The sequence below is a fragment of the Camellia sinensis genome, chromosome 5, assembly GCF_055761805.1.
Source record: "Camellia sinensis isolate YWXY chromosome 5, ASM5576180v1, whole genome shotgun sequence".
In the NCBI taxonomy this organism is placed as follows: Eukaryota; Viridiplantae; Streptophyta; class Magnoliopsida; order Ericales; family Theaceae; genus Camellia; species Camellia sinensis.
Genome location: NC_138965.1, coordinates 212,350,255 through 212,373,225, shown reverse-complemented (window position 1 = coordinate 212,373,225; position 22,971 = coordinate 212,350,255). Strand labels below are relative to the sequence as shown.

Below are 22,971 nucleotides of genomic sequence, written 5' to 3'. Positions count from 1 at the left end.
ACAAACCCAACCCATGAAATCAAATAATTAATATGGGTAAACATTTAGATTTTTGAAATAGCATTGATGGGATTCATACCAACCAAACCCATTTTTTCTTTCTGTTTTTGACATTTCTTTGGCCCATCTTTCGAATTCCATGATTTTTGTGATTCTTAACGACTTTATCTCATTCTTTCACAAATCTGCTCACCTTGCATTATACTTCATCCTATGCTACCTTGGTTTTTCACTTATTCTTGAAATGGGTGGTTTCGGCATACCAAAAGTTGTTCGAAAACTAACTTTACACATTTTAAAGAAACATCTCTAAATCTATTTCTTTATTTTTCATCGTCCACCCTCTTTTGTTGCTTCATCTATAGCACTTTGTAAAGGGTGGTTCTTGGTTTTGACGAAACTGGGCAATAGTGGTAATGATGGTGGTCACGGTGAGAGAAAAGATATATATATATATAGAGAGAGAGAGATACGAAGTAATACAATATCACTTTTCCTTATACAAGATAACTATTAAAATATGTATTATATATATCAATTAATATGTATGCATATATATCATATATGTACAATTGAAACTACCCATCAATTATTTCATATGTATTATTTATGTGTTATATATCATATATGTATATCATATATCAAATATGTATTATATATATCAGTTAATATGTATATCATATATGTATAATTTAAATTATAGAGAGGGAGAGATGGGTATTTGTTTGGGTCTAAATTCTAGAGAGAGAGAGATATGTATTTGATGATGGTATGAGAGGTGTGTGGTTTGCCATGAGATGAGAAAGAAGAAGAAGAAGAAGAAGAAGAGGAATACAAAGAATTTAAAGAAAAATCAGAGAATATTATGGTTTGTAATGGCATTAAGAAGAAAATTAGAGAAATAAATAAGGGTAATTTAGACTTTTTATATTTTTTGTTACGTCTGTCCAAAATTATACTCTGGTATGAAATATAAAGAGTTTATGTTACAAATAAAACTACAAGGGAACTCCGTATTTTTTGGATAAATCACATGAGTTAAGTTATAATTTACCCATTTCCCAAACAAATGGGATCCTAGGGAAATTCTATTTCCACACACTAAATTATCTTTGTATTCATCTTTTCTGAATCCACACATTTAGTAATTTGATTTTTACTTCTTTATCTCAGTCCACACACTTCACATTCCAAATATACCCTCACTTTCTCTATGCACATCATCTCCGTCCATCATTTCCCACTTTAAAAACCTTAACCCTAACTGCACCAACTACCGACGATGACGACAACGACGCAACCTCCCTCCTTCACCATGATCGATCGATTTCGATGTCCACATTGGAGGATTACATGGCTACTAGTGTTATTATCTCTGTCACTTATAGAACGATGAAGAAGGTGCTTGCTAATGAAGAAAGGTTCGGCAACTAAAGAGTGCCATGACTTGCAAACGCACCTGCAACATGCCATTACTAGAATTTTTTTTAAATATTTTTTTTATGTGTTGTAACCTTGTTTGTCTAAAACTGTTGTCTTCTCACAGTTCTCTTTCTGTCTCTCTCAAGAATTCTTGTTTTGTTTGAAGTACAATTGGTAAGTAAATTAACCATCTATCTCTATTAAAGTTCTAATATATATATATATATATATATATATTTTTCAGTTTCATTAATGGGTCTTATGAATTTTATACAAATTCAAATCTTTCTCTATTTTCTACCTCTCTTGACTCTGAATTTTTTTGTTTCATTGATAAGAATTTGTGGGATTTGTTGTTTGAAGTGACTGAACTGAGACTAATACAATTAGTATTCAATTCTATAAGATATTTATTATTATACAAAAGATTATAAATCAAACTTTGATTTTTTTTTCTCTTATTTTCATTGATTTTGAAAGACGGCTTGTTTTGAAACTTATTTTTGGCGTCATCAGGAGGCAATTATTAATATAGAAGAATCGGAGAGACTGGGAAGCGATATCATTCCCATAGGGACAATGATGGAGATAGAAAGAATCAGAAGAGACGGGAAATGATAGAGATGACTAGGGTAATGATGAACTGATCATTTATAGGATTCTATGCCCAGATGGGTTTATTGGTGGGTGAGATATGTTTGGTTTAGTGAGATGTGTACAGAGAAATTATGAAATGTGTAGCTGAGATGGTGATTTTATTAAAGGATAAAATTGTAATTCTGAAAAAATTCATTAATCGTATGGAGTAAGGAAATTTAGGTTGCGTTTGGTAGAGTTTTGTAAATATGATTTGAGAGTATGAGTTGTATTTTGAGTTTGTGAGTTGTGGAATTATGATTTGAGTGTAGAAAATTTGTTTGGTTATGGTTTTTGAATAGAGTGTTGAATTGAGTTTTGAAAGTTTGATTTGACATGTGAAGTAAGAAAATTTGTTTAATTATGAGTTTTGGAAAGAGTTTTCAAAACTTAATTCAAATTGTTATAACTCATAACAAAACACACTACTTTCACATTATTGAAAATTCTGATCAACACTCGTAACCAAACTCTTTTTAAAATTCAATTAATTTTTTTTATTAACAGAAAATAACATTAATCAATTTTTTAATTGAAAATACTACAAAGGAAATAAATTTTTTTTTTCAAAATAAATATTCAAAAAATTTAAATCATAAATATTTAAATAATTTAAAAAATTTAATAAGTAAAAAATTAAAATAAATATTCAAAAAATTTAAATAGTAAAAATTTAAATAATTTAAAATGTTAATATTTTAAATTTAAAAACAACTCCATACTCAAATCGTAACCAAACACATAAAACAAAACTCAATTAATAAATTATTTTTAAAACTCATAACCAAACACATAACTCGAAACTCCATACTACTTTCACAACTCTACACTCAAATCGTAACCAAATACATAACAAAAAAAAAAATTAAAATATTTAAAAATATTTTTATAAAATAGAGTTTGAATTTATTTTTATAAAATATTTTAAAATTTAAAAAATTAAAATCGTAATATTTTGAAATTAAAATATTTAAAAATATTCAAAAAATTAAAAAAATCGTAACATATTTAAATATTAAAATATTTAAAATCTTAACAAAATTAAAATATTTAAATATTTAAAAAATTAAAATATTGATTTGAATTGAGTTTTGAAAAGAGTTTTGAATTATATGTTTGGTTATGAGTTTTAAAAAATAATTATTATGTTTTGAAAAATATGTGTAGAATTATGATTTGAAAGTTCCAAACAAACAACACACTCAAATTAGTGGGTGAAACTATAATTTGAATTGCTAAACGGAGCCTTGTGAAAATTGAATTTCACGGATCCTACAGGGGGAGGGGAGCTTCTATTTACACATCCCCTTTCCCCTCTTTGCACACACTTCATAAAAATTATTTTTATTATAATTTTTTTTCAAGTAAAATTATTATTATAGACATCAAATAAACACATTCGAAAGTTGAATGTTGAAAAAATGATAAAAATTCGAAAGTCTACTTCTGAACCAATTGTTTATTTTTGAAAAACTACTTCCGAACCAATTGCTTATTTTCGAAATGCTACTTTCGAACCAATTATTTATTAAAAAAAATATGTATAGAGTGTAATGAATGTGTGCAAATAGAAGCACCCCAGGGGAGGTAACTGTAAAAATGGGAACTGTTTATAATGACTATTCTACCCTTGCTATAAGCAGTAATTTACTGATGTTGGCCTTGAAGAGCAACAGAGCTTGATCTGAACTCCAAGAAGTTCCATGGAGGACTGTGAAGAACCACGACAGCAGTAATCACAGATTCACAGTTAGAGAGAGAGAGAGAGAGAGAGAGAGAGAGAGAGAAGCTGGTGTACAGTCCGAAGCGAGCGATGGCGGAGCTTCGGCACTCGAGCTCGATGAGCGGCCGATCGGTGTCGTCTCCTAGGAAGCGAGACGACGTAGCGTCCCCATTGGTCCCCGAGAACCTCCCCGACGACGGCCATGATCGTCACTCCAGAGATCGATTCCGCTCATTCTTCTCCACTTTCCAATCTATGTTCCCCTTCTTCGGTGTTGACGATACCAGGTTTCACCCCCATACTTCCAAGATCTCACTTTGTCTCCTCCTTCTCGTCCTTCTCGCTGGATTGATTTCCGTTTTCTCAATCCTCAATCGACTGGTAATCTTTGCAAACTCTGTGCATCTATGTATCTGTGTAGTGTTTTACTCTTGATTTGGTATCTAGTACTGTGTATATCGGCGATTTGGTTGTTTTAATTTCTAGGTTTATACATTTTACATTGAATTTTTGCAAGGTTTCAAAGGCGGTGAATTTGTAATCAATTTATTGGAGTGGATCCAATTTTCATTGGCCTGGCATGTCTAATTGGCATTTTTGTGGTCAAAGTCTGAAAATTTCATCGTCGTGATAAGAAGACGGGTTGTAGAGATCAAAGGTTTATTTATTTATTTTTTTGTTTTGTTCGAAGGTTTGGATTTGTGCTCGTTGCATAGCATAGGGAAATCAATACTAGGAATCTGTAAGAGATGAGAAGAAATGAGATATTTGGAACCTGAGAAAATTAAGAAATGTTGAGTTTGAGCAAGCCTAGTAGTGCCATTTGGCCTGCTTGAGTTAAGTAGAGTTGCACTTTTCTTGTTCATTTGATTAAGAAGCAATAAATTAGGCCTTATAGACACGTAACTCATGCATAATTATTTAAAAGGGTATTTGGTTACTTTGTGTTCTTGCATTTCACCATATCATTGTGAAGTTTTTGGGATTCTCTAATATGTTCAGAGTGTTCTTTGCTTATTGCTAAATGAACTAATTTGCTATGCAATATGCACCCTTTCTGTTTCCTTTTATGTTTTAATTTTATCTTTTGGTTTGACAGTAGTAAATATATTATTGTTGACATTATGCGTTTACATTGTCGATTTTTTCACGTTGCATACATTAGAGGGCTATGCATTCTATTGATTCTAAGAAACATGTGCCTACCTAGCTTGCTAGAAGAAAAAAATTTAAATGCTGATGTCCACTTTTATATGTTGACCATTGCAATTTACTGAACTTATTTTTTTATAATGAATCACAGAATGCTCCATACTTGTGCCAAAAAGATGGCATTGTCCTTCAGTGTCCTCGAGTAAGTTATGAGATGATAATTTGTTTTTAATACCTTAATTGGTTTTATTCTTGTAGTAATTCTGTTATTTTTATTTTTAACTGTAATTTAACAAGGTTAAGGAGCCTCCTTCACTCTGGGAGAACCCTCATTCAGCCACCAGCTCATGGAAGCCTTGTGCTGAGCGACACAATGGTGTGATTTCAGGTAACACTAGATATTTTCTAGTTAATTTGTGGATAGTTACACTTGTGTTGATGTCAAGATTGTTTTGTCAAATGGTAGATGGAAACCTGGCAACGTGAAACTGAAGTTCTTTACTCTATGTGGCATCATATATGTTTTTTTTTTTTTTTTTTTTTTTTTTTTAAATTTAAAATTTTTATTTTATCTGAGTGAATTGATCAATCTGTATTTGATTGTGGAAAGCTTATCTAAAATGGTGTTGGATCATGTCTGTAATACTTACCCGTTTTCCTAATGTTGTTTGACTTCCAACTCAAATCCTAACACTGTTGGTTCTAATTTTGAAGTCAGTAATCAGTAATGTGAAATATATGTGGGTTTTCTTCTTTCAATTTCTCAAATACCTCAGATTGAGGGTTTTAATGTTTTCATTTGCCAAAATAAATATCTAAAATGCTATAGGCTTATCAACTGTCAAATGAGTGCCTTAAGTCATACTTTGAATTGGATGTTGGGGACAAGAAGTTACAATACAATCCTAAATTTTGACCCAGCCTGTCTTAAAAAAACATTTTGTATTTTAGGTCCTTGTTTGAAGTGACATAGTTCATGTATCAACCATGAACATTAGAAGTCACATGGCTTGTTGCATGTAGGTATTCTTGAAGCAATTAGGGTATCTGTTGTTGTTGGTTGAATATGTCTGAAAAATTATTTTTTCAGTTAATTTTTGATTTTCCCATCTTCTTTTGATTTGTGTATATATGTATGTTCATTTGTAAAACATTAGTTTCACTTTGATCTCGAAGTTCTGCTTCCTTATTTCTATTTATTCTTTTTACACCCGTATAATTTTTCTTGGCTCACTGCAGATCTTCCACCTGAGAATGAAACAAACGGATATATATTTATACATGCCGAGGGTGGTCTAAATCAGCAAAGAATTGCTGTATGTCTTTGTTCTTTCAAGCTCTGAGGATGTATTCTTTATTGTTCTTGGTTTTCATTTTTATTGAATTGAACTTTTGTCTTTGATTTATTTTAAATTGTTTGATAAAGTAAAGTCCGATATGCCTCAAGCTATAGGCTTGTGCCTTGCTTTACTGGGGACAAAAAGTCACCTCTCCCTCTTGATTAATGAAGCTCTAGGCTATTGCTATTGTGGTCAGTATTTTTATTCAATTCTAATCTATGCTACATAAACCTCTCTACATGTGAGAAGTACTTGTGTTGGGCTTGTATGGCATGGGGTAGTTGAATTACATGGAATATGACTAGCATGTCTTGTTGAAGTAGCTGCAAACAATCATGCTTGTCAATTCAATTTACTATGTAATTGTACGTGAAAGCTGTATAATGTTTCGAATCAAGTACTGACTCAAGCAAAATCTTATTTTCTTGTCCACTTTATTGTTGTATCTTTTCTTGTGTTGGCCATAGTGCTAGCTACTGGCTAGTTTCTTTAGTCAAGATGATCGTTTCTTTTCTTGTTTCCATGCTGTTTCTCCCCCCCCCCCCCCCTTTTTTTTTGGGTGAATAAGTCATAAAAATTTCCCTTAAAAACTGATGGAACTTTGGATGGGTCATTTCTTTTCCTGGCCAACAAGGTCCTTCTTGATCACATACTATAATTGCATCTGTTTGCATGCAGATATGTAATGCTGTTGGCGTGGCCAAAATAATGAATGCCACCCTTATTTTGCCAGTGTTGAAGCAAGACCAGATTTGGAAAGACCAAACGTGAGTTCTCTTGACATATAGTTTTGTATACTGTATTGTACTTACTTATTATAACACACAATTATATATATATGTGTGTGTGTGTGTGTGTGTGAATAGGAATGGCAACGGGGCGGCGCTGGGGACTACACTCCCCATCCCCAATCCCTGAAGGTGCTAAATTCCCCGTCCTTGCCCCCTCCCCCAAAAATCCCCGAACTTTCCAGATCTTGAAATGGCAATTCCATTTGTTCCCATGTCTTTAAATTCAAAAATTGACACTGACATTTTTTTTATGTTTTTATTCAAAGGGAAGATTACAAGCCAAACCAAAACAACATCAAACCAAGAAAGCATATCAGAAGGCTAAACAATCTAAGCCCTTTCACAAGATATTCCAACTGGGTTGTTCACACTGCCACTACTCAAAAATAATGTAAGCCCTTTCAAAAGAAAAAGACAGGTCTCAAACAAATGAGTTGTTCACACTGCCACAACTCAAAAATATATACAGCAGCCCTATATTCCATCCATTTAGAAACTATAACCTATTCAAGCTCCACACAAAGGAGAATTGAGCAAGTTGCAAAGAGAAAAGAAAGTCCCAAGCACAGCCCGCAAGGGATAGGCTACCGAGAAAAAAAAATAAAATCCATTACAATATAAGAAAACTAAACTGTTAAATAACATATCGTTATACAATGCCACAAGTTTGAACAACCTAGCAAGCTAGCAGCCACAATAAAAAAACCAAATCCATTGTAAAAAAAAAAAAATAAAATAAAAAAAGTAAACATTGTTTCTCCAATACTCTGATATAACTACAACTTTCATCGTCTGCTTCAACTTGAATTCCTGTTAAATAACAAAAGGAAAAAAAAAAATCAATATTAATAATAAGATGTAAAAAATGCTAACAATTAAAACAAAAAATATGGCAACTAACACAAAAGTGTCACGTGACTCATCCAAGTCGATCTCATCATCATCATATATAGTCGCATAGCCCACCGATTCCAATGTTGAATTTCCTAAAAAGTAAAGAATATAAATTAAGTATTGAAATTATTTCATGGTAATATAAAATTAAAATAATAATATGTAGATTTATTTTAGTACCTTTCATCTCTGCAGCCCACAATTAACTTTGTGCACACACTAATGCTCTATGAAGCACGGGTGCGGGTATGAGTACGGTACAGGTGCGAGTACGGATATGTAGATTCGTCAAAATTTAAAAAAAGTATGATACGGGTACGGCTGCGGTACGCCGATAATTTTTATTTTTATTTTTATAATTGTGGTTAAAGATCTAACCTACAAATTAAAATTTAATATCAAAACTAAAAAGAGGACTAAAAAAATGGTCATAACTAATATCATTTTAAAAATTATAAATTAAAATTAAAATAATTAAAAGTTAAAAGTTTGATTTATTATTAAAATAAAATTCTAAATTATTATTATTTTTTTATAATTTTTTTTTCCCTTCAAATGGATAAGTCCGTGTATTCAAAAGGATAAGTCAGTGTATAATTATATTATATTGTATAGACACAGAGAGAGAGAGAGAGAGAGAGAGGGTGTAAATAAAAGAAAGAGAATTGCAGCACTAGTTTCCCCTTCCAACGAAGACAATTGCAGCATCGAACCATTCTCTCTCTCTCTCTCTCTCTCTCTCTCTCACACACACACACAGCAAATCAACCCAACCCACCAGTAGAAATTGCAAGAAGTCCGACAATCTTAAGCCCTACGCGATCTTCTAGGTGGATTCAGATCGCTGTCTGGCCACCAAGTCCGACGACTTTGGCTCCACCCGCCCCGTCTGGAACGAGCACTTCGTCTTTCCCCTTTCCCTCCCTTTCCACGACTCCCTCCTCACCTTCGAAATCTTTCACGCCAAACCCTCCGAGACCCCTAAGCCCTTAGTCAGCTTTCTCCATCTTGCTCTCAAGAAACTCGCTGGCAGGGATGAGGATTCGAAGGAAGAACTGAGATTGAAGATTATGATGCCCCGATAAACCAGGTTTGTATATATTTTTAATATTACAAAATAACCCTCTATTTTTTGTTTTTTTTTAATAAAGAGTATAAAAAAATTGCTTCGGTACCCTGAATCTCTTTGCAATTTGATTTTTTGCCCAGCGTATCCGAAACGTACCCACGGCGGACCCATGCTGTACCCAAATGTACCAAACGTACGGGACCCCCTCTGGCTGTACCCGGTACGCGTGCAGCCGTACCGGTATGCGTACCCGTACCTGGTACGTACCCGATACTCGTACGGCACCAAAAATGGAGTACCCGTGCTTCATTGCTAATGCTTCTAATGTGTTTGGATGAAGTCTACTACGATGTGCACTCACCAACCTTCCACTAGTACGAAATGCTGACTCAGAAGCAATAGTGGATATATGAATAGCTAAAATATCCCTAGCTATTGCTTGTAAGATTGGATACTTTGGTCCATTGGCTTTTCACCAATTCAAAACATCAAAACCTGAAGTTCTTGGCAAAACATCATTTTTTAGATAATGGTCCAACTCTGATCTTACATTCTTTATTTTTTTACTTCTCTTTCTACTACTAAACAAATCATATTCTGAAAGGCTTCTGTAACAATTTCTGGATAGATAGAAGATTCACCAACAACATCGGTGTCCATAGACTCTTCTTCTAAGTTAATAACATTTTGATTAGAGAGGGGAGACGGTGAGTTGGTAGGTGAGTTGGTAGCTGGCGATGATTGTTCTGAGGCCTCGCTCTCAAATGGTACTTGAGAGTTAATTGGTATTTGAGAGTTAACATTTGACATTTTTAACCTTTATAAAAATAATATGAAATGAATAAATAGAGGCAGCCCATCAGAAAGTAAAGCAACAACAATAGAAGATATGCAAGGAATATCTTTAGCAAGTTGGAAGATAACACGAACAATTGTGAAAACTTGAAGATCTTTCAACTATAACCAACAACACAATAATGATATTTTCAATCATTGTCCTCTAGTATATTATAATTAGAAAATTAAAATAAATAAAAAAATTACCCAACACTGAATAAATCCAATAGAAGGACCAACTATTTAAAACTAAACTATAAAACCGTTAATGCACCAATCAATACAGAGCACATACAGATGTATACACACATACAAACATTAACCACCTCCCTTTGAACTCAATTTGGAATTAGATAGCCAAAGGTAGACAACATTGAACTCTCTCTCTCTCTACACAAACACACATGCTTTCCATCTAAATTACCCGCTGTTATGATGAGTGTTGTATTCAATCAAAAGGTAGACTAAAATTCACATAGCAGATGTAGACGAAAATTCACATCTTCCATCTACAAACATGTATTTTAAATAATGAGAGAGAAATTCAACCACAATTGAACAAAAAATCACAAGCATATATGAATTAAAGTAGTACAAAAAAACAATTATCAGGAAGAACACACCCACACTTACACAGCCCTTGAAAAGAAGAGAAAAAAAGAAAAAGAAAAAGCAAACTACCTTTGACTTGGATCTTCAAACCTTGAGGAGAAATTATGGGGAAAACCCAACTTCCATTGTTTGGAACTGAGAGAGAGAGAGAGAGAGAGAGAGAGAGAGAGTAACCCTATCTATATATACACAGCTTAGTCCCAAGCAAAGCACAAAAAAGGTTTCATTTTTTTTTCTCACATCGTAAATCAACACTCTTCGATCTTCATGTATTGTACACTCAGATATATATATATATATATATATATATGTATGTATGTATGTAAATCCTAGATCAAAATCCCTAAATCGAAAATGCTAGATCGACTATTTGAAAGAAGAAAACAGAGATCGATTATTAGTTTAACGCGAGAGAGAGAGAGAGACCTTTGACAATCGGCGGTGAGGGAGCAGAGCAGCCGCCGTATGTGAGAGAGAGGGAGGCGATGTGTTTGTGTGTGTTAACCAAGCCCTAAACACACACATATATATAGACAGGGGCATAATAGTAATTTTACATCGAGGAAAACGGGTCGGGGCTGGGGCCGGGGCTGGGAAACGTATCACTGTCCCCAGCCCGAATATCATCGGGGATTCATTTTCGAATACCATCCCCGGCTCGTTGGGAATATTTTTCGGAAAAAAATCGCTCAAATTGGGGTCGGGGGGTTGGGTCCCCATCAGGTTGGGTTCAGATTGCCATCCCTATGTATGAATAAGCAATCAAGGAACTTTATCATCTCTGGAGTTGAAAGTTTCCATTACAATGAGTGTCATAACAGAAAGTATGATAATAATGAACGAACTTTGATTTTTTGTTTCCATGCGCAATATAATTTGTTGGTTTGACCAAAGAAATAGTGATATGCATCATTGAAGAACTATTTGAGAGTGCACTATATTTATGATTTGGGTGGACCTAAGCATGAGTTTTGAGCGTAGATGGTTCAATGCTGGCACACAAGGACACTACCAACCCCAAAATTGAAGGCATGGAGACACATATATACATGTAATGCACAAAATGCAGTATACTTTTCAAAAGTAGAAAACATTATTCTTTTTCCGTGAAATATAATTGGATGAAGTAGAAACCACTTGAACTCACTTCTTCCAATTTTTGTATGCCTGCTCTGAATGCATCTGAAGTAAAATCAAATCATTTTTTTTAAGGAACTTTGCTAATCTTTTTTTTATTTGTTATTATTTAGTGTGTTTGATTTTAGTTTTTTGAATTCAGTTTTTTGGAAATTGAGTTTTTTGTTTTTTTTTTGTTTTTGGTGAATATAATTAAAATTAAAATTTTAAGCAATTTTTTTTTTTTTTTACTTTTGTAGATACACCTTGCTTAGATATATCTAAATAATAAAATATTTGTGAAAAAATATTTTTAAAAATTAATAAATACACAAAAATACGAAAAATGTACTGAATTTTCGTATTGTTTTTTGTATTTATGGTATTTAGTGAATTTTTTAAAGATTTTTTTCACAAACATTATACTTTTTAAGTGTATTTATGTTAGGTGTGCTTAAAATTTTTTTAAAAAAATTGCTTAAAATATTAAAAAAAATCATTGAAAACAAAAAAATACGAAAAATAAAAAAGTAGAATTTTCTAAAAAGTGTTTTCTGGAAACCAAAACCAAACAATTTTTTTTTTTAAAGTTGGTATTGAATCAGTCGGCTCCATAAGGCTAACAGCAATTTGCCAGCATACTGAATGCTTAATTGGGATGTCTTAGTCAACCATTTCTTGTGTTGAAGGGGCCTAACGATTAATTTGAGAGCTAAGCCCCTATTTTTTGAAGAAACTCTCAAATTCTTTTTGACTTTCAGTTGATGGAGATTATCTAGTATGCCACTAGGGTTTGCTTGTGACAAGTTTATATCAGATAATGTAGTTTTTGCTTTCATTGTAATTTTATAAATTTTTTGCAGGAAATTCGAGGATATATTTGATGTAGAGCATTTTATTGACTACTTGAAGGATGATGTCCGAATTGTTCGTGATATCCCCGAGTGGTTTACTGATAAATCAGAGCTGTTCACTAGTATAAGGTTTGATCATTTTGTCTTTTCTCATCTTTGGTATTATTTTCTCAAGTATAATAGTGTTAGTTATCATTTATCAAAAAATAATAATAATAATAGTGTTAATTATTAAGCCTGGACTAGACAGATCCATGAATTTCTACCTTCCTTTCTCCTTCTTCTTCTTCTTCTTCTTCTTTTTAATTTTTTAATTATTATTATTATTATGTTAGAATTTACCTACACCTACCACCACCTACTACCACACCTACTACACCTACCACCAATTTACCCTCACCTACTCCTCACCTACTACCCAAACCCTCTCCTATATAATGAGCTACTCTGATTTGTAATATAAACATCAACATATATCAAATTCTAACATATTATTATTATTTTTTTTTGGGCTTATTGCATTACTAACTCACAAAATGTCGAAAATCAAAAGACATGCAAGTTAATGATACTCTTCCCTTTCCCAATCAAAAGAGAGAAAATGTGTATTTCTTGTATTGTCCAACATCGGGTGTGAGCCCTTTATGTGAGGAATACATAAGGGGCCCTCCACCTTCCTGAAGTCAAATTAGTCCTTTTGGCTTGTGTGGTGGACCCTTACAAAACCCTTGTTGGGTATTCCCCCATTGTGAATACAAAATACCCTGTTTCTTCTTGTTAAAGGATCAAAAAAAAAGAGAGAGGAAGGTTTTGTCTCCCCCACCCAACCAAACTTTCCCTGGGGGAGTTTTGATCCTTGGTTGAAGTGAACTATGTGGAAGCCTTTATTTAACAGAAGTTGTGTAAGAGGTTTTGATGTAAAGTATAAACACAGACTGAGAAAAGGGGGTATCTCTTTTATGCATAAAAATGGTATTGCCTGGATGTATTGGTTATAAAAATTTGAGTTGCTAACTTCTTTTACATTTCCAAAAGTTGCAAGGCAAATTCCCATGCTTATCCAGTTCTGTTTCTTCAATTTTTCCATCTAAATTTATATGTTCTAAGTTTTAAATAAAGTTGGGATATAACATCTTCTTTTGATTGAGGTTAACTTCAAGAAAAGATCCATATCAAAGCCTTTAGAAATTAGTGTTTGACTTTTCTTTTAGAATGTTTAGTACAAATTTTCAGCTTTCATTTTTGACTTCTTTTTTAGAACTTTCAGTAATTGTCAAAGTTTACTTTGTGGTGATGTTTGTTAGAGCATCTCCAACGTTGTATATTTTATTTTACCAAATTTGAATAAAAACTCCATCTGATGTCACGTGCTCCAACGGGCTTTCATCAGAACACCAGTCGACCGGGTGGACGATCAGGAGGATGTCTGGCCGGTTGACTGGCTAGTGTCATTTTTTCACAAATTTTTGCAAGGAGGTAGTCATCCGGGTGGACATCCGGCAGGACGTACAGTTGGTTGTCCGGTGATGCAAATCCAACAACTATGAATAGTGAAATGATGAAAAGTCCTAGGCGTCCTCAATTTGGTAAAAGATTTATGATATCTTCGATTTGATACTCATCTGATGAAACCATTAGAACAGGAAAAATGATGGAATTTGATGAAAGAATTGATGATACGTTGGAGATGGTCTTACTTAACTCTTCAAACCTCAGAATAGTTCCAGAAATGGAACTTCTAAGATTTTTATGAGTATCATGATGTTCCACGTGGCACAAATGTCTCTAAAAGATCTTGCCATTGCTTGATAGACGGACAGTTAAAAACATCCCCAAGTATGCTCCAGCACAATTCTACATTGACAATGTCTTGCCTAGGGTCAAGGAAAAGAAGATAATGTCCCTAAAACCTTTTGTTGATCGACTCGGGTAAGTTGTGGATGTTGTACGGATCTATCACCAAAACGGGCTTTGTTTATATTCTTTTAAGGTAATTTATTTTTAAGTTGTTATTCTGAGTCTTTCTTGTTCAGGTATGACAATGTTCCTCCAGGAATCAACAAGCTAAGGTGCAGGGTGAATTATCATGCTCTGAAATTTCTTCCCCATATTGAACAGATGGCTGATCTACTTGCATCAAGAATGAGAAACCGCACAGGCAGTTCAAATCCTTACATGTAAGTGGCTTGGGTATGTTCCTTGGTGAAACTTGGCTCAACCATATAGTTTGATTTGTTTTATTTTTTCACTTGCTGTAAGACTCAAATTTCTTCCTTAACAGGGCTCTCCATCTTAGATTCGAAAAAGGGATGGTAGGCCTATCATTCTGTGATTTTGTGGGAACAAGGGAGGAAAAAGCTTTAATGGCATTATATAGACAGAAAGAATGGCCTCGACGGTTTAAGGTGACCTAGAGCTTAATTTTCTTGTTGGTTTCTTGGGACTAGAACTGAAGAGACGTGGATGTGTGATATGATCTCTGTTATCAGAATCTTACGATTCGCGATTCGATTCATGATTCGATACGTAATTTTTGCAAAATCGATACGAATCTATGAGTGAATCTATTTTGGAAGTGAATCTCTAGTGAATCGCACGGTTCACAATCGATTCATGATTCGATTCACTTTTTACGATTCATGCAATTTTTAAAATTATTGTGTTCGACATATTTTCGACTCATTTTTTCCATCTTTTTAGTGAAAATGACATAATACAACTTCTAATAACATTTAATACCAAAATAATCAACATTTGTATATGATTTGTTGTTATTTTAGTGATCATGTAGTTTTTTATAGGATCCAATCAGATTCAGTCAAACCTGACATATTTTTAACATTTCTTCTCATTTTTTTCCCCTTTAAAAAATTGTAATGTATCTTCTAAAGATGTTTAAAATTAAAGTTATACTATGAATTATCTATTATTATTTTATTAAATTGAATATTACATATGTGAGGTCAGTTATACCTTTTAAAATGTTTTAGGCTTTAAAATAAAATATCCTAAATAATCCTTTCTTATTATTTGCTCACTCTTACTTAGAAAAGTATATATGCTTATTGTCCAAATATCAATATCATTGTTAACTATTGTTACTTTAGAAATTAATAGTTTGTCTATTTGGTTTTTATCTTTATTAAGAATGGTTGATAAAAAAATCTAAAAAATAAAAAAGAAGAAGGTAAGATTGTGATTTTACATAGGAATCTTTGTTAACTTCTTACCTATTAAATTACGTGATTATCTTTCAAAATAACAATTTTGTTGATTTAAGTCTAAATATTTTATATTCATAAGATATATTTAACATCCAAATGTGTAGATATATATTTTTAAGTAATTTAGAAAAAGTGACCGAATCTTTACGATTCACGATTCGATTCGCGATTCAGTACGAGGTCATTTCGATTCACGATACGAATCTCGATTTGACAACTATGGATATGATTTTTTTTCTTTGTGGTGATTTGGCCTGCAGAATGGTTCCCATCTATGGTCTTTGGCCCTGCAAAAGCGGAAGGAAGGACGGTGCCCTTTAGAGCCTGGAGAAGTAGCAGTCATTCTTCGGGCGATGGGCTATCCCAAAGAAACTCAAATTTATGTTGCTTCTGGGCAGGTTTATGGTGGACAGAACCGCATGGCACCTCTCAGGAACATGTTCCCAAATCTTGTAAGGCGTTTTACTTGATTTCTTGTGCGATCCCTTGTTGCCATCTGAAATATAAAGCATAGCTACCATTTTCAAAATTTACATTGCGAAAATCTCACTAAACCAATTTTTGCTACTCTTTAGTGCTTCTAAGAAACTTTAGCCTAAGTTAGACGATGATTTTGTACAAGTATGCAATTTAGTATTAGATTATTAGAAGTGTGCCATAGAAATCAAGTTGTTCACATTTTTAAATAGCAAATCGAGCATGAAACTTTATGAGTTCTTACTTTCCTTTTTCTTATTCGTTTGTTTGTGTGTTCGTGTATTTCAAATTGGATCTTTGAAATGAATATTCATGTTTTATGTAGAATCATCTCTAGAATGTCATCAAATGATGTCGCCTAAGTTTCTTCTTATTGATTTTGTGATGAATTGCAGAGGAAACATTATGGAAATAGTTATATTGCCAATGTATTTCTGATTCTGTTTGGTGTCAGTAAATGAACCTACTGCCCAGTTGTCTCTGATTATATTTTATTTGTATTCTTTACTCGAATTTTGTAGTTCATATGATTATGTTGGGTGTTTCTAACAGGTCACAAAGGAGGAGTTGGCAAGCAAAGAGGAGTTGGATGGCTTCAGGAAGCATGTGACAAGCTTGGCAGCACTCGACTTCTTGGTCTGCTTGAAGTCCGATGTGTTTGTGATGACCCATGGTGGCAACTTTGCGAAACTGATAATTGGGGCTCGTAGGTACATGGGTCACCGGCTCAAGTCCATAAAACCAGACAAGGGACTTATGTCCAAATCTTTAGGGGACCCCTACATGGGCTGGGCCACCTTTGTGGAAGATGCTATCATCACCCACCAGACACGGGCAGGATTGCCTGAAGAAACCTTTCCTAACTACGATCTCTGGGAGAACCCTTTGACTCCCTGCATGTGTAGAGCCTGACCACGATAGTTACTCATTTTTTAAAATACACTTGAGAATTGGTCTGTGCAAAGATTTCCGAGTCTCCCTATTTCAATTTTAGGAGATGGTTGAATATTAATTGGAAATTGTGTCAGAACAGGTTTGAAGGAGCAGTTTTTTGATGCCGTCTTTGAAGATCATCGGATACGACACTCTTCCTTTGCAGTGACAACTTACAATTTTGTAGCTCATTTTTTTGTGCATGGCTGATTAATGTAAATTATGAATGTGAATTTTCACAATGTCTTTATCATGAACTTCAAAATGTCTGGAATTATTTGTATGATGACTAGTATGCATTTTAGTTGACTGTAGAATTGGCAGTTTCTTTCTGTTGCTAATACCAGGGCTCCGAAAGCCAGCAAATCCGTGAAACGTATTCTTTTCACCAGGATTAGAATGAAATTTTGATAAAAGTATAAAGGTGTAAATGTAATTAGCCATTCAAACATTTGACGCCCTTTGCATCTTTGACCGAAAATTATTTAGTAGCGCAAGGGCAGCACAATGGTATGTACGAGTTGTACTGTCGACCAATTAGATCACACGAAAGGCAATGACCATGATGGGTTAGGCTGACTTTATTTTTCACCAACTGATCAAAATAGGTTAAATCAAATTCTATTCATCTCATAAAAACACGCATAATAATTTGAAAATTATTGGAACAATTTTTTATGTAAAATAAATAAATTGAAATAAATAAATAAAAATAAATTACTTATAGAATTTATTTTACTGAATTGAATAAAATTTTAAAAGATCAAATCAAGTGTGTGACACTTTATTCTTAAGATAGATTCGTCCCGTTACGGTTCTTACGGATAAATGGGCTTTCAGGATACAATGAGCTTCACAAATTGTAGTAACACTCTAAACAACTTATATGGCGAACCAAACCTGTGTTTTATACTCTCAAAGTATTCCCCAAAAATTAATATGAAGAATTATGCAAAGAAAGAGCAAAATGGGAAGAGAACAAAATATTTTATGGATGTTTTCGGATGCAAAAAATTGCTGGAAATAGCCTTTATTTATAGGCAAACAATTTGTCCGAACAGGTGTGAATTTTGAATGAACAGATTGGTTTTGAATTCAACAGGTGCAGTTTCAAATTTGAACAGATAACTGTAGCAGTTTTGAATCTGTTTAGAAACGGCTGGGCAATTTTGAATCTGTCTGGCAGTTAAAAAACCTGTTAAACAGTTGGGAATTTAGTGGAATTTGGAGGCACAATTTTTGGACAAAAAATTTGAATTCAAATAATTTCCTACAATAATTTGAAAAATTTCAATTAAATTTTGTCCAAAAAATTAATGTTAGAATCGACCCACAACCCATACCCTCGGCCGGTCGGGCGCGACAACGCGGTTGTGGTGGTTTGAGCCCAGGTTTAATTTGTCCATAACTCATCCCTTCTACAAACTTGGGGTGCCATTTGGAGCCTAACCCAAGTGTTGTTACCTAAAACTTATATACACACATAAGTTCTTTTCAAGTTTCAATGTGGGACAAGCCTTACAAGGAAACCCACATTTATTCTTTAATTGTCCAATTCCACGAACCCGAAAACGACGTTAAGTTCCCATTCACTCATAAATGGTTTTAACGAACCGTCTTCACCGTGTGACTTGCCATGTGGTAAGGAACATGTCACCTCTTCGAACCTACCCCAAAAGACGTTTGAGACCTACTTAAATTTGGGCTCAAAGTTGGCCCGAAATAAGCCTATAAAAACCAATTTTCCAACAATCCCCCACATGAATGTAATTTGATGGAGAGAAAATGCAACAACATGATCTAATTACAGAGAGTACAAAAATTGAAAATATTCTGCAAAGGATAGGTAGTTTTTTGGCTTTGAATCTTCTCTTGTGAGACACTATCGGATTTACTAGCTAATCAGTGAATATAATGTCTTGAACTGTTCAGCCATTTGTGTAAACCAAGACAATAGAACTCACACAGTATATCACCAAACACAGTTTAATTCTCACTATTGTGTTCATTTTGATTCTGAACAACCTGGTCTTTCATGATTGCTCTAGAGAATTGTAGCCCTTCACAAATCTCATAGAACCGGTCCAGTTCACACTTACATAGGTGATTCTTATGAAGAGTATCCTGTCATACTCCACTAGGTTTACCTAGATATAAGAGTCATTAAAATTTTACTTAACCTAAAACGCTGTAGACATCACTATTTCATCATAGAAATGGATAGGAGTTTGACTCCCCAGTGATCCTTATGAGTCATACACAACTCGGTTGTCCTTTTGAACCTAGATTTCTTGGGATCTCTAGTTAACTAGGTTGGGTTGCCATTGTGGTAACTCTTATTTAATAGACTTAAGTCCCATTCCCCTCGATGAATTTTCAACTAACTCTCTTGCTAACCCTTTGGTTAGTGAATCTGTTATGTTGTCTTTAGACTTCACATATTTAATGGAAATAATTTCTTTAGAGAGTAGTTGTCTTACGGTGTTATGTTGATGATGAATGTGTCGTGACTTACCGTTATACATATGAATCTATATTCTACCTATTGCTGATTGACTATCAAAATGTATGCAAATAACAGGCATCGATTTTGGCCACATCAAAATATTTTCAAGGAAGGGGCGAAGCCATTTTGCCTCTTCCCCAACTTTATCTAAAGTTATGAATTCTGATTCCATAGTAGACCCAGTAATCCAAGTCTGTTTGGAAGATTTCCAAGATACAGTCGCACCACCAAGAGTAAAGACATACTCACTGGTGGATTTTGAGTCTTTAGTATTCGATATCCAGTTTGCATCACAGTATCCTTCAAGTACTACTAGATATCTAGTATAATTCAACCAAATGTTACGAGTAGATCGGAGATATCTTAGAACCCTTATAATTGCTTTCCAGTGTTCTACTCTCGGATTGCTCGTATATCTACTTAATTTACTTACTGTATAAGCTATATCTGGGTGAGTGCAGTTCATCAAGTATATTAAGCTTCCAATAATTTGGACATATTATAATTGAGAAATACTATCCTGTACATTCTTAGAAATAAACAAATTAACATCCATAGGTGTTCTAGCAAGATGATCATCATCTTTGTTGAATTTTTCAAGTGTTTTCTCAATGTAATGTGATTGTGACAAAGCATAACCTTCTGATGTTTTGATAATTTTCATACCAACCAATTTACACACTTTAGTTTCTTTTCCTGGAACAGAAAATCCTTTTGGTTGTTCCATGTAAATTTCTTCATCTAACTCACCATCTAATAAAACAGTTTTTACATCCATTTGATGAATTTCTAGATTGTACAACGATGCAATAGCAATTAGCATTCTAAAGGACGTTATTCTAGTAATCGGTGAGTATGTGTCAAAATAATCAAGACATTCTTTTTGTTTAAAACATTTGACCACAAGTCTTGCCTTGTATTTGTCAATTGATCCATCCACTTTCATTTTTCTTTTGAAAATCCACTTGTACCTAAGAGGTTTACAACCTGGTGGCAAATCCACCAATTCCCAAGTGTGATTTTACAGGATGGATTCAACTTCGTTATTTATAGTTTCTTTCCATAAAGGAACCTCAGGATTGGACATAGCTTCTTTAAAAGTTGAAGGCTCATTTTCTAACAAAAATATTAGAAAATCTAAACCAAAAGATTTTGAGGTTCTAGCACGTTTACTGTGCCTAAGTTCCTCTTCCTGATTTTGATCTATTTCTTGCTCTTATTCTTGATCATGTTCTTGATCCTGACTAGTAATAGCATCATGAGATCTTTTGTTTGTACTAATTTCTTATCCAGTTTTATTTGAAAACACATGTTCAAAGAAAGATGCATTCTGAGATTCAATAATAGTATTTACATGCATTTCAGAATGTTCTGTCTTATGAATAAAAAATCTATATGCACTACTATTCATGACATAACCTATGAAAATAAAATTAACAGTTTTAGGACCTATCTCAGTCTTTTTAGGATTAGGAATAGCCACTTTAGCCAAACACCCCCACACTTTTGAATATTTGTATGATGGTACTCTCACATGTCATATTTCATAAGGTGTTTGATTTACTTTCTTTCGAGGTACTTTATTAAGTATATAATTAGCAGAAAGTATTGCTTCTCCCCCAAGTTCTGAGGTAATCCAGAACTTATTAATATGGCATTCATTATTTCTTTTAAAGTCCTATTTTTTCTTTCAGCAATTCCATTTTGCTGAGGTGAGTAAGGAGCGGTGGTTTGATGAATTATTTCATGTTCTTTACAAAACTCACCAAAAGGTGATTCATATTCACTATCTCTATCACTTTTTAGTTTTTTTAATTTTCTTACCAAGTTGATTTTCAACTTCATTCTTATATTGAATGAAAGTTTCTAAAGTTTCATCATTGGTTCAAATTAAATAAACATAACTATATCTAGTATAGTTATCTATAAAAATGATAAAATACTTTTTTCCACCTCTAGTTTGAATTGATTTAAAATCACAAATGTCACTATGAATTAATTCAAGTGGTTCCGTATTTCTTTCAATTGAATGGAAATGAATTTTAGTTAGTTTTGCTTCAACGCAAATTTCACATTTATGATTTAAATCAATGTCAAATTTAGGTAAACATTCCATATTAATTAATCTACGCAAAAATCCATAATTAACATGTCTAAATTTACCACGCCATAAATTTGAAGACTCAAGCAAGTAAGAAAAAGATGTATTTTTATTAATAACAGAGGATACAACAGTCATTACATTCATTTTGAAAAGGTCATCAAACATATAACCTTTTTCTACATACATCCCGTTTTTGGTAAGTACAAACTTGTCACTTTCAAAAACTAGCCTAAACCCATTTTTACTCAACAAAGATCTAGAAACAAGATTCTTGCGAATGTCTGGTACATGCAGCACATTGTTTAGAGTGAGTTCTTTTCCAGATGTCATCTTCAGAATAATTTTTCCTTATCCTTCAACTTTAGAAGTCGAGGAGTTGCCCATAAAAAGTTGTTCACTGTTGTCCATTGTAGAGTAAGATGTGAATATTTTTTTGTTGGTACAAATATGGCGAGTAGCACCAGTGTCCACCCACTATTCTTTAGGATTTCCAACAAGGTTTGCCTCGAAAACAATTGCAGAAAGATTTATGTCATCTACACCATTGAAAATTTTGTGTATTTCGATCATATTAGCTCGAGCAGGCTTCTTGCTTGTTCTTCTTTTGCTTTTGCTTTTGCTACGACAATCTTTGGTCTGATGTCCCTCTTTGTTACAGATGTAACATTTTCCATTAAACTTGTACTTTTTAGTTTCTCCTCTTTTAGAGCTTTGTGAGGAACTTTCTCCAGAAAACTTCCGTTTCTTGGCTATTGGAGCATGTTCCACCACATTTGCCTTAGATTCTATTGGATGCTTTCCAGCCCGCTTCTCAGAATTGCGGTTGTCCTCCTCAATCCTCAAGCGCACAATTAATTCCTTTAGAGTCATTTCTTTGCGTTTGTGTTTGGGGTAGTTCTTGAATTCCTTCCAGCTTTGTGGTAATTTTTCAATTAAGGCAGCAACTTGAAAGGATTCACTGAGAGACATGCCTTCTGCATGAATTTCATGCAGAATGAGTTGGAGATCCTGAACTTGGCTGATCACAGTCTTAGAATCAACCATCACGAAGTCCAGGAATTTGCCAACTACAAATTTCTTTGAGTCAACATCTTCTGTTTTGTACTTTTTCTCCAAAGACTCGCAAAGTTCCTTTGCTGTCTTGATAGGACTGTAGACGTTGTATAATATATTGTCAAGTCCGTTCAAGATGTAGTTCTGACAAAGGGAATCTGCATGCTTCCAGGCATCGACCACAGCAACCACTTGCCGGCCGGTTTCATCATCTTTCAGAGTAGAAGC

The 22,971-nt window shown here is 33.7% G+C and overlaps 1 protein-coding gene across 2 annotated transcripts; it reads left to right on the top strand.

The window, feature by feature from the left end:
- The first annotated feature begins 3,635 nt into the window (after window positions 1-3,635).
- Window positions 3,636-17,363, top strand: LOC114312583 (protein PECTIC ARABINOGALACTAN SYNTHESIS-RELATED). 2 transcript variants are annotated; one of them, XM_028258825.2, is made up of 12 exons: window positions 3,703-4,162; window positions 5,085-5,135; window positions 5,231-5,321; window positions 6,173-6,249; window positions 6,952-7,040; window positions 7,336-7,455; window positions 12,456-12,575; window positions 14,259-14,375; window positions 14,480-14,623; window positions 14,728-14,851; window positions 15,931-16,122; window positions 16,700-17,363. In XM_028258825.2, the coding sequence occupies exons 1-12, from the start codon at window positions 3,872-3,874 to the stop codon at window positions 17,057-17,059; spliced, it is 1,776 nt and encodes a 591-aa protein (XP_028114626.1). In that variant the 5' UTR covers window positions 3,703-3,871; the 3' UTR covers window positions 17,060-17,363. The 2 variants fall into 2 exon arrangements, with proteins under 2 accessions (XP_028114628.1, XP_028114626.1); XM_028258827.2 differs by lacking the exon at window positions 7,336-7,455 and having other exon boundaries at window positions 3,636-4,162.
- Window positions 17,364-22,971: the final 5,608 nt, after the last annotated feature.